This window comes from Orbicella franksi, unplaced genomic scaffold (assembly GCF_964199315.1).
Source record: "Orbicella franksi unplaced genomic scaffold, jaOrbFran1.1 SCAFFOLD_38, whole genome shotgun sequence".
Classification (NCBI taxonomy): domain Eukaryota; kingdom Metazoa; phylum Cnidaria; class Anthozoa; order Scleractinia; family Merulinidae; genus Orbicella; species Orbicella franksi.
In genome coordinates this window covers 39,201-54,237 of record NW_027670634.1, presented here as the reverse complement: position 1 = coordinate 54,237, position 15,037 = coordinate 39,201, and the positions used below count along the sequence as shown (strand labels likewise).

At 44.2% G+C, this 15,037-nt stretch overlaps 1 protein-coding gene and 1 pseudogene across 1 annotated transcript; both read left to right on the top strand.

Annotated features, from left to right (window-relative positions):
• Positions 1 to 1,748: 1,748 nt before the first annotated feature.
• On the top strand, positions 1,749 to 9,466 carry LOC145473545 (uncharacterized; annotated as a pseudogene).
• A 4,019-nt stretch (positions 9,467 to 13,485) lies between these two features.
• Positions 13,486 to 14,271, top strand: LOC145473547 (uncharacterized). The gene has a single exon (XM_081455050.1). The coding sequence runs from the start codon at positions 13,486 to 13,488 to the stop codon at positions 14,269 to 14,271; it is 786 nt and encodes a 261-aa protein (XP_081311176.1).
• The last annotated feature ends 766 nt before the right edge of the window (positions 14,272 to 15,037 follow it).

Below are 15,037 nucleotides of genomic sequence, written 5' to 3'. Positions count from 1 at the left end.
ACCTGTCTCAGAGAAAGCAATTTATTACATTAGGGAAAACCACATCTGAACAGCTGACTATCAGACAGGGCGTTCCCCAAGGATCAATATTGGGACCGGTGCTTTTCCTCCTGTTTGTCAATGACATGCCTCTAAACGTTCACAAGTCAACTATGGATATCTATGCAGACGATACCACCTTGTCTTTAAGCTCAGACTGGAAAGCTATTCCTACACTAAACAAATCATTAACAAAGGACTTGACAGAAGTTGAGAAATGGGCTAGTGAAAACAAAATGTTTATAAATACCAACAAAACCAAAGCGTTGTTGGCTACGGGAAAGCGTCTGTGCAGACGTATAACCCATGACGCAGGAAAATTTGAAGCTAGGATGCAAAATGCAGAAATTGAACAAGTTGGTAGCCATAAACTTCTTGGAGTGATAATCGACGAGAACCTAACTTACGAAGCACATGTTGACGAACTATGTAACAAACGTTCAAAACGAATTGGTCTTCTATGCCATATAAGCTGCTACTTGAAAAAGAATCAAAAATTGATCTACTATAATGCGGTAATCAAACCACTCTTCATGTATGCAAGCACAGTATGGACATCGTGTAACAAAGAGGTACTCGAGAGAGTTCTCCGTATGCAAAAACGGGCTGCGCGTATTATTCTTGCAGCACAACGTACTAGTCGAACTGTCACTTTATTTAATAAGCTAAACTGGATCCCCTTTTACAAAGAAGCTTATATAAATCGATGTGCACTGGCCTACAAAAGGATAAACAGAACTTTACCTGAATACATGAACACATCTTTAAGGAAGAACTCTGACGTCCATTCGAGAAGTACTAGAAATTGTAATTTAAATTTATTATGCCCCTCTCACAGAAACGCCTCTGAGGGAGGACGCACTTTCGCCGTCAGAACTATTAAAGATTGGAACAGTTTACCCCAGTCTTTAAAAACAGAGAAGTCCGTTAAATCGTTTAAGGCTAAATTATGTAATACTATTCTTAACTCTCAGAAAACTAATGGAATTTTTTAACTCTTATTATTCGTAGTATGTTTGAAATTGTAAGTCCAGTTTATTATTTGTAACCATTTTTAATAGTAACTTAATTAAGTATTTTATTGTAAATAATATCGTATTTTAGCATTTTATTGTAAATAATATATTTTTAGCATTCTAATTATTTTAAGCTGAGGGCCCCAAGTTTATCAGTAACTTAAGTTACTGTCACGGGTCACCCTCATTAAATAAAGTCTTTCACTTCACTTCACTTCACTTCATTGGGAGCGAAATCAACGATGCAACGCCTGGCACATCGTGTGATTCTTCCTCCGAATTAGCTCAACCAATCAGTGCCTCCAGAACGAAACTGGCTTTACCAGACTCTTTGTCACAAAGCTCTGATGAACAGCGTGACTCAGGGTTTCAAGGTCAAGGATACAGACTGATACATCTGAATCAGTTTTCTTCAACCCTCTCCATTGCACATGTTTGCGAAGGTGAGAATAATAAGCTTACATACTTTGTGAAGTTTACATGTGGTCAATGGTTCTGTGCCAAATGTTTCAACTGTCTCATACAGTTTCTCTGTAGCTGCTTGTTATGAGGCATTTTACACAGCTGTCGATATTTTAAATACAATGTGTGCTCTTCTTTAGTTTTTTTCTTTAATTATATTTTTCCCTTTTGTGCTTCGGTTAGTGTTCACTGTTTTTAACTTACAGTGATGTACCTCAAACAAGTATTTTCACATTTGATTTAATACATATTATTTACAGGAATTTGACGATTCAGGAAAATCAATCTGGAAGAAGGGGGCTAATGGCTCATCTCTCTGCACAGTGCAGCTTGTGCCTTGAAGAGACCCCTTTGAAGACTCCCTCTTTTACAAGCAAGCGGGGGAAATTTGTGGATGTGAACAGGCATATTGTGTATCATTCAATTGAGACTGGTAGTGGCTACAAAGGATTAGCATCCTTTTGTAGCATCATGAAAATGCCATGTATCACAAAGACAGCTTACTATCAGCATGTAGAAACAATTCTTGATGCTCTTGAGGTGGAAGCAGAAATTGACATGAAACAAGCAGGACAAAGGCTTCGGCAGCACATTTTGGCAGAAAATGGCGGTGAAGATAGTGATGGAATTGTGGGTGCTGCAGTTAGCTTTGATGGTACGTGGGCAAAAAGAGGCTTCACTTCTCTTACTGGAGTCGTGTTTGTCATCTCTGTGGACACTGGAGAAGTGCTGGATCACCATGTACTTTCGAAATCCTGCCAGAGTTGTTCGGTAAAAAAGGCACAGTGTAGTTCTGATGAAGAATTTGAAGAATGGCATATGGAACATGTAGCTTCTGGTGACTGTGATGTCAATTTTAGAGGATGTTCGCCAGCCATGGAAGCAGAGGGTGCAGCAGTGCTGTGGAACAGATCGGTTGAGCGTCACAACATTAGATACAAGTGGATGGTGTCTGATGGTGACAGCAAGGCATTCAACACTGTTGAGTGTAAACATATCAGGTTTTGAGCATGCGCAGTAGGACGAGACAGAATATACACGTGTGCTTGTACTCGTTAGCTGGAATAAAAAGTTATCTTTCTGACCTCTGCCATAACATTACATGGTGTCAGAAGTGGGATCGCGAAGTAACCAAACATACCATTTAGCTTGATACACTGGAGAAGGTGGAAGAGTGAAGTAATTTCCGAACGACACGTGTACGATTGATTCAAGAAAACAACATGGCCGCCAGCGCCTCATTCATTGACAAGGGTCCAACCATGGACTGGAGCACGGATGAAAACCTATACTCACACTTCAAAATGTGGAAACAACGCTGTGAACTGCTCTTTATGGGCCCGATGGCCAAAACTGACGAAGAAATTCAGTGTAAGCACCTGCTTTACTGGGCCGGTGAGCACGGCTTGGAGCTGTTCAACAGCTGGGGCCTCTCGGCAGATGAACAAAAGAAACTGGAAAACTACTGAAAGAAATTCGAAAACTACGTGAAACCTCACTCAATCGAGCTGATCGCCGCCTGGGAGCTACACAATCTTCGACAAGGTACACTATCGTTAGAAGAATTTATTGCAAAGCTTAGAATCCTTGTCAAAGAAGCCAACTATCCATCGGAACATCATGATCGATTCTTGAGAGACTTCCTTGTACTCGGCATGAATTCAGACCATGTCAGAAAGGAGTGTTTCAAAGAAGGAAATGCTCTGACATTTAGTAAAGCTAGAGAAATGGCAAAAACAGACCAATCAGCAGACAAGCGGCTTCAGCTAATGAACCCAGTAGTGTCAGCAGTACACCCTGTAAGCTCAACCAGGAGAAACCAATTCCAAAGCAACCAGCTGAACCCAGTAGCCGGTGGATCAAGGCAAAACCCAAAAGGCAACAAGTCAGGAAAAACGCAGCTCTGCAGGAATTGTGGTTGGGGCCCTCACTCTCATGAACAGTGCCCAGCAAGAAATGCAACGTGCCATTACTGCCAAAAGGTGGGACACCTTGCCAAGGTATGCTTTTCAAAACTTAAAAAGAAGGATGTGCATGAGATTGAAGCTACTAGTAATAACAATGCCATACCTGAGTCAGAGCCTACCCAATCATTAGATGATTATGTGCTCCTGGGCCCAATTGAAGCAACACCCCTGGCCATGAGTGTAAACGTTGTATCCTGTAGAGAAAAGGCTCTGCTAGAAGTCTCCTTGGCACTGAAGCCAGAAGGAAAACAAATGAATGCACTCTGTAAGATAGACTCAGGTGCTGAAACAAACATTATACCCAAGTCCCTATACAAGCAACTAAGCCCTGAGACACTAAGCTTACAACAACCTACAGTGAAGTTAACTGCTTATGGTGGAGCCGAGATCCCAAATCTTGGATCTTGCCAAATATATGTGAAGGGTCCTAACAATTCCAACCCCAGAGTTATCCAAGCAGAAGTTGTTGACGTTGATGGCCCTGCCATAATTGGTAACATGTCTGCACAAGATCTGAACCTCCTAAAGCTCAACTGGCCAGTCACAGCCAGCACAAATGCAACCACCCAGAATGTTGTACAAAGTGAAAAGCCCATGCCCAATGCAAATACTGTCAAACTATTTGACATCAGAGGCAAACAACACCCCTTCCCACTGACAAAGGACTATTTGTTGGAAGAATATCAGGATGTCTTTACAGGAATTGGCTGCTTTCCAGGACCCCCGTACCACATCGAAACTAACCCTGACATTCCCCCAGTACAGCATGTTCCAAGAAAGGTTCCAGTACAACTACAGAAAGCCTACATAGAAGAGCTAGACCAGTTAAAAGAATCTGGAATTCTGGTTGAGGTCCAAGATGAATATACCCCTTGGGTTAACTCTGCTGTGGTCACCATCAAACCCAACGGGTCAATCCGTCTGTGCTTGGACCCTCGGAATCTCAATAAAGCAATCAAGCGCAACCCCTACTATGTGAGAACCATAGATGATGTGATACCGAAAGTCAGCGGCTCCACCCACTTCAGTATCCTTGATGCACGCAGTGGATTTTGGCAAGTTAGTCTTGACAAGGAAAGCAGTAGGCTGTGCACCTTTAACACCCCATGGGGAAAGCATAGATGGACAAGACTTCCATTTGGCCTTACGTGCAGTGGAGATGTGTTTCAAGAAAAAATGGATATGGTCTTTGGCAGACTTGAAGGGCTCAGCGGTATTGCAGATGACACATTTGTCTATGGAACAGGTGAAGCACAACATGATCAGCACATACTAACTGTCCTTGACACAGCAAGAGAGAACAATGTGAGATTTAACCCGGACAAATTCCAGTTTAAAGTGAAGGAAGCATCCTTCTTCGGGCTCACATGGACCCCCGACGGGATCCGCCCTGGCGAAACCAAAATCAAAGCAATCCGTGATATGCCATCCCTGAAGAACCTTACAGAGCTGCAGTGCTTTTTGGGCATGATTAACTACCTGAACAGGTTCTCACCCATTCTAGCCCAAGTGTCAGAACCTGTGCGACAGCTGATGAAAAAGGATGTACCATTCGTGTGGCAACCAGAACACCAAAGGGCATTCCAGAACCTCAAACAAGCAATCACTGAAGTACCAGTCCTAGCCTATTACGACTCAGAAAAGGAGAACCTAATCCAGTCTGATGCAAGCCTTAAAGGCATTGGATGTGTGTTGACGCAAGAGGGCAAACCAGTGTGCTATGCCAGTCGATCACTAACTGAAACCGAGTCTCGATACAGCAACATAGAGCGAGAGTTACTCGTTGCCTGTTGGTCGCTTGAAAAGCTTAACCATTACGTATTTGGTAAGAAGGTGGTCATCGAAACTGACCACAAGCTGCTCGAAAGCATCTGGAAGAAGAGCATATCGAGCGCACCACCACGCCTTCAGAGGCTCCTACTTAAAATGGCCAAATATAATGTGGAGATCAGGTACATTCAAGGAAAAAGCAACGTGATAGCAGACGCCCTTTCCAGGATTAGCCACATGGAGCCCCCTGCAGAAGACAACGAAGTCCCCGTGGTGGAACTGGACACAATCTCTCGAACACTGCCAGCCAGCCCTGCCAAACTAGATGAAGTACGAGAGTACACTGATCAAGACGTTGTACTCAGTCACTTAAAAGATGTCATGCATCATGGATGGCCAGAATATCCAAATGAGTGCCCACAAGACCTGAAAGAGTTCTGGAACTTCAGAGAGGACCTGAGTGTGGAAAATGGCCTCATTCTCAAGGGACACAAACTCGTAATTCCCAGTAAGCTACGCCCACAGATGTTACAAATCATACACCAAGGACATATGGGAACAGAGAAGTGTCTCCTGAGAGCAAGGGACAGCCTGTTTTGGCCAGGCATATCAAGGGACATCAAACAGATGACAGAGAACTGTCCGACATGCGCACAGTTCTCCAAACAGCAACCAAAAGAAACATTGCATCCACACAATGTACCCAGTTATCCATGGCAGAGGCTTGGATGCGATCTGTTCGACTATGGAGGTGCTCAATATTTACTAGTCGCAGACTATTACAGCAAATACCCCATCGTTAGAAAGTTGAGCTCAACGACATCTGCTGCAATAATCAACCACCTCAAATCAATCTTTGCAGAACATGGGATACCAGAATCCCTGGTATCTGACAATGGCCCTCAATACAGCAGCAAGGAATTTGCAGCGTTCTGTGACCAATGGGGTATCAATCACATTACTAGCTCACCAGTGTATCCAAAGAGCAATGGATTCATAGAAAGGATGGTACAAACCGTAAAGAACCTTCTAAGGAAGTCCGAGGCTGCAGGACAGGACCCGTATCTTGCGCTCTTGTCATACAGGGCCACGCCTGTCGATAGCAACTTACCATCACCAGCCAAGTTACTGAACAATAGAGAATATCGCACACAACTACCCAGCAGTGGACGACTCCAACGGTCACAAGCAAAAGAATGCCACCAAGATCAGCTGCAGCACCGCCAAGATGTTCAGAAACAGCAGCATGATGGCAAGTCCACACGTGAGCTACAAAAGCTAGTACCAGGCCAACCAGTATCAGTGTTTCAACCAAAAACCAAGACCTGGACTCCGGCAACACTGAAAGAGCAAATGAACCAGCCAAGATCCTACATTGTAGAGACAAACAGTGGTTCTGAACTAAGGCGCAACAGAATACAGTTAAAACCGTCAGGCCAAGTAGCACCAAGCCTTGAAGGTCAACTGCTCTCTAGCCAAGACAATCCACCACAGCCCAGTGCACCTACATTTACATCTCACCAAGTCCCGTCACCAGGATTACCCCAGCCACCCCAGAAACCAGCTACAGTTGGTGAGGGAAGTGCCGACCAACATATGACAACCAGAAGTGGTCGTGTTGTAAAGAAGCCATTAAGGACCTTTAAACTTTGTTAATCAGAACAACTCGACTCAGCCGTCTGAAAATTTTGTTGCGTTGGATTCAATTTGAACAATACTTGCGTTATTTAGGTTCCAATTTAGAGACCAAGTTTGTTTCTTTCACCCGGCAAAGTTTTTAGGGTGGAGATGTAAACATATCAGGTTTTGAGCATGTGCAGTAGGACGAGACAGAATATACACGTGTGCTTGTACTCGTTAGCTGGAATAAAAAGTTATCTTTCTGACCTCTGCCATAACATTACATTGAGGACACCTACCCAGATTGTAAGGTGGTCAAAGTAGACTGCGTTGGACATGTTCAGAAACGAATGGGCAAGCACCTTCTAAATTTAAAGGCAAAAACTAAGGGCAAAGTGGCCGATGGGAAGCCAATTGGAGGGCGTGGCCGCCTCTCAGACGAAAGAATAAAACAAATCCAAAGATACTATGGTCTAGCCATTAGACAGAACACCCTGTCAACCCCAAATCCATCAGATAGGGAGGTTAATGTAGCTGTATATACAATGAAAAAGAACATTACTGCTGTTTAACACCACTCTGTTCAAGCTAAAGATCCAGATAAACAACACAGATTCTGCCCGCCTGGTGAAAACTCCCAGTGTAGGTGGCAACAAGATCTAGCGACAGGAACTTCGACCTACAAGGGTGATGACAGCCTACCTGAGATTTTCCTGGAACTGTTGCGCCCCACTTTCATGACATTAAGTGAAACAAAACTCCTGGAACGGTGTGTGTGTGGTACTACACGGAACCGAAATGAGTGCATCAATTCTCTGGTTTGGGTTAGGTGCCCAAAGCATAAACATCATGGCATGAAAGTAATTCACTGTGCTGTAGCTTCTGCAGTATTACACTTTCACAGTGGAGCTGCTAGCAGAGGGAAAGTGAATGAAACGCTGTCCATTCCAGCTGGCAAATTCACTGCGAAAGCCTCTCTGTTAAGGGACAAGAAACGGGCTAGGAAATCTGACCTGCAGGCTAGTGCGAAGGAAAAGAAGCACCAGCGAGCAGAGCAGCTGAGGCAAACCCGACAAGAAGAGGCCCTTTGTGAAACAGAAGGAGTCTCTTATGAAGCAGGAGCATTCTAAACTGAATTTGTGGACTTTCTGCACTGAATACATAAACTTATTACCTGTAGAGTCTATGTGGCTTTCCTGAATAGCATTTCTTAACTTTAAAGCTTATTTTCTCAAAGTGCATACTTTAGAACTTTGAGAAAAGATATCTCAAGATGTATTTATCCAATTGATCTGAAATTTTCAGTGTTGTTTCTTCTCATTGAGTTGAGTTAAACGAGCATTGAGATTCTGCATATGTTGAATTGAAGGCAAGTTATTGTAAATAAAGCAACCTTAAATATATTGGTGATTTTCAGAGGGGCACTGGGGAAAATGTTTTTATTGTCCCAAAAAGTTCTATGCTCATTTAAGAGGGTGATATCTGTGCTCTAGATTGATACTAAAATAATATAATTCCATGCAATCTGCAGCCAGATATCTTTTCTCAACTACAGATTGGTCATGCACAGCATGTGTTAAGAATTTTAGGCTAGTGTCAGGTTACAATTCCATTAAGTTAAAGTTGTGACCATTTTCAGAATCTATAAATCATAAGCTTTCTTGTGGTATAAGTTTTATAGGGTTTTGAAGTAAGCTTTCGGAATTACAGTTACCTGAAAAAGTCACTTTTTTCATGTGTACCCCCACCAGGATATCATAATTGGCCTTCTTCATAGGACAGATGTACTAAATTATTTGATAATTCCTGGTAAGATAACTATTTGGGAGAGTAGAAAAAAACAAGATCTCTCCAAACTTTAGACTATTTCTGCACAAGGTCAAAGCTAAACAAGAAGTTGAAAAAATAATTGCTACAAAGAAGCGAAAACTTCATGATTTTTGCTCATGGATGATATAACATCCATGAGCTTAGGAGGCACTCGAATGGCACTCACTCACTTGATTCTGATTAATTTATTCATTAAATTTGTATTAAACAATTTTTCCCTACCTCCCCTACTAAGTATTGTTTTTGTCCAAGAGTGTTTACTCATATTCAGGAAGGTTTTTGAGGGAGATCAGAAAGGCGTACACTTTTGCCCGAAAAATGGAGAGCCTGGATACGAGATTGTCAAGCACTGAAGTCAGCCATTTTTGTTTCATTTGTTTTCCTTTCATAAGTATGTAGTTTTTTGCCTATCGGCTTTTCCTCACACGTAGGTGAAAGCTGGTAGAGATGTTTATGACTGAGGTGATGTGTCGGTCACAACAGCACAGTCGACGAGGTCAAAGAATTAATACAAGAAACCCGGGAAGACAAAGCTGGAAAGTGGGATTGTGTCAACTTCCAGCTGCAACTTAGCATATGGATGGGCAAAATTAAGCTCGTAGCTTTTTTTCTTGGCAAGAGAATTTGATGGTTTCCTCTCGCTGTCTCTCCTTGTGGAGTCCAAGGTAAGCTTAATTCCAATTATAATTTCTTGTTAAGTTTTGGTTTCATTGTTTCTTTATTGTCTTATTTTGTATACACACATTGAAATTCAGTCTGTGTTAGTAACCGACAGAAGTTCGAAAATATTTGTAAGCTTATTTTAAAATATTTCAAGTGAGAAATTCGAATTGCCTCATCTTGTACATTTGTTGTCGTTCAGACTACATTTCTTTTGTATTCCATGCAGTTCAACCAGAGTGAAAATTTCTTCACAGATAGTATGCAATTCAACCGACATGTTTGATGGAACAAATATTTTAGTAATCATGGATGAACAAATTAAGTCCAAGAGACTGCAGATCTACACGTACTTTTTGCAAGAAAGATATGCTGTCCAATTGTGTCAAACATAAGCCGGATGCATGGTGGTTGGTGATGTAGAGTTTTTTCTTTTACTCCTAGAAATGAGAGATTTAAACAAATTGAAGTCAAAACTTGAAATAATTATGGAGAAGAGAATGCTTGATACTTGCAAACTTAAGTATGTTCTGTAATCATTGCAAAAATCTATTAGAAGAGACATATCTGCAATCCTTTTGAATATTACTGCATTGCTAGTGAGATTAGCACAAACAATTACCAAGATATATAGGAATAAAATACCATGACTTTTGTTTACAAGAGAAAAGACTATTGTTATTTTACTTGCAACACTACAATATGATGCAGTTAAATGCAATTTAACGGAGTTAACAACAAAGAGCGCCAGTGTTGTCTGGAGTCAGCGGCGTTTCATACATGGGCATGCACCAGATCCCATGTGCTCTTTGACTGAAGTGTGTTTAGCGTTACAGGCACTAGCGTGTTATTTGCGTGGCAGTTCATGGGACCTCATCTTCAAGGCTTCCTCCCGAAGTAGCATATGCATTATTTGTTCTTCGTTCGTCATTTTTCGAATCTTGCCGTTGTTTCTTTCGTTTGGTATGGCACATCGTCGTGCAACAAACAACAGTGTGGCCGTCATGTTGGATTCAAGTCAGCCTTCTTCTTCAGCCGATTCTCCCTCTTCGGTCGTACGTCCTCCCATTTCTTCGACTCCGGTGTCCACTCCGCCCTCCTTCGTCCTCTCTCAACAGGACCTCAGTCAAGCGTTTTCACAAGCCTTGGGGGATACGTTACCTCGCATTTTGGCGGCTTTGCAAAGTCACTCATCGAGTTCTTCAACAGCGGGAAACGCGGCGTCTGGCACGACGTCATCCGGTTCTGTTGTCATTAACCAACCACTGCCTTCTTCTGCAGGCCAGTCCTCAGGTAATTTGGTCGTTCCTCCCTTTATTTCAACATACTGCACGTTAGGCAATTCTTCTTTATCTTCGCCATCATTGTTTGGTTCTCGTGGTGCTGCGAATGAATTGCCATCTTCCAACCAGTCTTTCACGCCATTGGTCTCCTTTGGTTCTAATTCCTCCATCGCCTCTACCTCAACATCCCTGAATAGGCCGTTTGTTGTTGGCCCTGGTTATTCCCCTATCCCGGAGAAGCTGGTGACAAAAATTAGGTCTGGCCAATTTGTGGATCTTGCTGACTTGCTAGCAGAGAACTTGAAAGCCCAGGAGACAGAGCCCCAAACATCCCTTGATGGCAAACTTCTCGTGAGTTCTTCCAAGAAAAGGGTGCAAGAGATCACTGATATCGTGACATGGGTTGAAGCATTCACTGTGTACTCATGGATCTTCTGCTGTGCTCATTCTTCCAGATGGCAGGACATGACACAATACAAGCTGCTAATTCTCAAGACGTCGCGCCAGTTCCCTGGGAAGGCTTGGCTCCATTACGATGTTGCATTCCGCAAGGACGCAGCTGCTGCAGGTTTGGTGGACTGGTCTCACATGAACCATGATTTGTACAACTTCCATACTCTTTCGTCACCTCTTCCCCAGTCAAGCCAGCAGCCAACCACTTCGTCTTCAGCTTCAATTTCGATAGCCGGTTCATCCACCTTTTGCCGATATTGGAATGATGGCACCTGTCGCTGGACCTTTGGTCAATGCCGGTACCTCCATCGCTGTGAGAAATGTGAAGGTGATCATCCACGTGTCAACTGTCCATTTCGGGCCTCAACCTCTTCCTACCGGCGCTCCCAGTCAACTCCCCCATCCCAAAGCAAACGTCTGCAGCGTTGAAGTGGGATCCAAACCATATGTAAATAGCGTACATTCATCTTGTTCAGTTTCCTTTTCAAATTTTTTGATTCCTGTTCCTGTTGATGTTGTTGTTCCTGCACCACAAGATGCTTTTGGTAATGACATGCCCTCCGAAGTGGCACACCATGCTTTGCCCTCTTGTTCTTTGTCCATTTTAGGCGCCCCGCAGTAAGACCTGGTCCCCCCACCCAGAGTAACCCCCATAGACGCGGAGGAACTTCGGCATGAACTGTGTTCTTACCCCGACCAAACGCAAGTGGAGTATGTGATTTCAGGTCTCACAAATGGTTTTCAGCTGGGTTTTGACCCTCGGGCGGTATCTTTAAAATCGGAGAATAAAAATATGCCTTCAGCATCCCTTCAGCCTTCAGTCATCGACCAGTATCTCCTCACGGAACTTGACAAAGGCCGTGTAGCTGGCCCCTTTGCTATAGCCCCTATCCCAAACCTCCATGTGAGTCGCTTTGGAATTATCCCAAAGAAGTACCAGCCTGGAAAATGGCGGCTTATCTTGGATCTGTCTAGTCCTTTAGGCCATAGTGTCAATGATGGCATTCCAAAAGAACCCTTTTCAGTGCAGTACATGAAGGTTGATGATATCATCGATGGGATCATGCTTCACGGCAGAGGAACGCTGTTGGCAAAGTTCGATGTGGAAAGTGCTTACCGTAATGTCCCTGTCCATTCTGATGATCGTTACCTACTTGGTATGAAGTGGCGTGGGAAATATTTTATTGATATGGCGCTTCCATTTGGACTACGCTCTGCTCCTTTCATCTTCTCGTCCATTGCAGATATGCTCGAGTGGATCCTCAAACACAATTATAATGTGAATTTTCTTTTACACTACCTGGATGACTTCCATACATTGGGCCCTCCTAACTCACCTGTTTGCCAGAACAATATTGATACTTGTGTTAAGCTATTTAAAAAGTGGGGTATTCCTCTTCACCCGAACAAATTGGAGGGGCCATCCACTTGTTTAACTGTGCTCGGTATTGAGCTCGATTCTCTCTCACTTCAGGCCCGTCTGCCGCAGGATAAGTTTGATCGTATTGCTGCACTTCTGGAAGCCTGGTCCCTCAAACAACATTGCACACGGAAGGAGCTGGAATCTCTCATTGGCAATCTCCAACACGCATGTAAAGTAGTTCCTCAGGGGCGTACCTTCTTGAGATGCATGATCAATTTATTGTCAGCCTTTCGACGTGATAGCCACTCAATTAGGATCAACCAAGACTTTCGCTTAGACCTCCGTTGGTGGCGAGAATTTTTCCATTCTTGGGGTGGTCTCAGTTTCCTGCTTTCCCCACAGTGGGCGACCTTGCCTGAATTTTACGTTTCCTCAGATGCTGCTGGTGCTCGGGGTTATGGTGCAATTTGTGATCATGAATGGTTTGTGGGTGAATGGTCAGCTGTTCAGCATCCCTTGGCAATTGCCTACAAAGAGTTGTTTCCGGTGGTTATTGCAGCTTCCCTTTGGGGCCACCAATGGGCTTCTAAACGAGTTGAGTTCTGCTCCGACAACATGGCAGTCGTTAGTGTTTTGCGTTCGGGCACCACGAAGGATCCGAACATGATGGTTCTTCTCCGTCACTTGTCACTTGTGGCAGCCCGACATTCCTTTGCCTTTACTGCCTCTCATACGCCGGGTAAAGACAACTCGATTGCTGATGCCTTATCTCGTTTTGATTTTCAGCGTTTCCATCATCTTGCTCCTCATGCAGCTCCTGGGGCGACTCCAATTCCGTTAACGCTGCTGGCTCAGCTGCCCGTAATTTGACAGATAAATGCCAGTTCTATTTGACCAATGGCCTTGCACCTTCTACTCGCCAAGTTTATGCTTCGGCTCAACGTCAGTTCTTAGATTTTTGTAGTCAGGATACTCCCTTCGAGCCAAGTCAGCCTCTTTTACCAGCCAGTGAACAAACTCTGATGCGCTTCTGTACCCATTTAGCAGATCGTCTTCACCATTCTTCCATTAAAGTATATTTGTCTGCAGTCCGTTCTTTACACATTGACTATGGCTTCCCAGACCCAATTGTCAACCGTCTTCAACTTCAGCGTCTCTTACGAGGGATCAAACGTCATCAGGGCCCAAATCTCCCTCAGCGCCAACCAGTGACAGCCGACCTTATGTCTGTTTTGCACAAGTCTTTAGATTTTATCAACCCTGACAGTGTCATGCTATGGGCAGCCTGCTGTCTTGGCTTCTTTGGGTTTCTTAGAGCTGGTGAATTTACAACAAATGGTACCTTTGATCCATCTGTTCATTTGACCGCGGCAGATCTTCAAGTAGATTCCTCCACCAATCCCCAAAGCTTTCGAGTGTTAATCAAGTGTGCAAAGACTGATCCTTTCAGGCAGGGTTGTTTCATCTATCTTGGCCGTGGTTCCCTTCCTCTCTGTCCTGTGACTGCATTAACAAACTACCTTCATCTTCGTGAGCCAGGCACCGGACCTCTCTTTATTCACCAAGATGGCTCTCCTCTTTCTAGATCTCGGCTTTCCTCGTTTCTTCAAACCACTCTACAGGCAGCAGGTATTCCTGGAAAGTTCTCGGGTCATAGTTTTAGAATTGAAGCCGCTACAACTGCTGCCCAGAGAGGTGTTCCTGATCATCTCATTAAGACAATGGGTCGCTGGTCAAGTGATGCTTACTTGTTATATGTGCGCACACCTGTGGAAACCATCCTTTCAGTAGCTGAACGACTTGCCTAACAGGCATGGTTTTTGTCACTAATTTGCCAGTTACTGGGTGCCTACGGATTTGGGCATTTTTCTCGGGGCTCTGGCCTCCCCATCCATGAGCCCCTCTCTTCTCCGAGCTGGCTAGCACGCTGCTCGGAGGTCCTCCGGCTTGGCGTGGGGGCTCATGGCTGGCTTGCCAGGATTTGCCAGCCATGGGAGCAGTCTCCATCTAGGAGCTGGCTGCCAATAGTGGAAGCTCCTGGATATCACAGGCACCCAGCCTCCATTTTGCGATGCAGTTGTTAAATGCAGTTAAATGCAATTTAACGGAGTTAACAACAAAGAGCGCCAGTGTTGTCTGGAGTCAGCGGCGTTTCATACATGGGCATGCGCCAGATCCCATGTGCTCTTTGACTGAAGTGTGTTTAGCGTTACAGGCGCTAGCGTGTTATTTGCGTGGCAGTTCATGGGACCTCATCTTCAAGGCTTCCTCCCTCCCCCCCATTTCCCTCCCTCTTTTCCACTGTTCACACAGTGTGACGGGTGCCTGCTCTCCCTTCTGCGTGGGGGCTCATGGCTGGCTTGCCAGGATTTGCCAGCCATGGGAGCAGTCTCCATCTAGGAGCTGGCTGCCAATAGTGGAAGCTCCTGGATATCACAGGCACCCAGCCTCCATTTTGCGATGCAGTTGTTAATAGTACCCTTATTTATTGATTGCACCAAGCTGGGGCTTCTCCCTATAGTTGACTAAAGGCGCACTTTTTTCAGGCTAGAGGTATTGTAAGGCTTAACAGGA

Bases quoted from the DNA above. Each gene is read 5' to 3' on its own strand.
- LOC145473547 (XM_081455050.1), top strand. From the start codon at position 13,486: ATGCGCTTCTGTACCCATTTAGCAGATCGTCTTCACCATTCTTCCATT.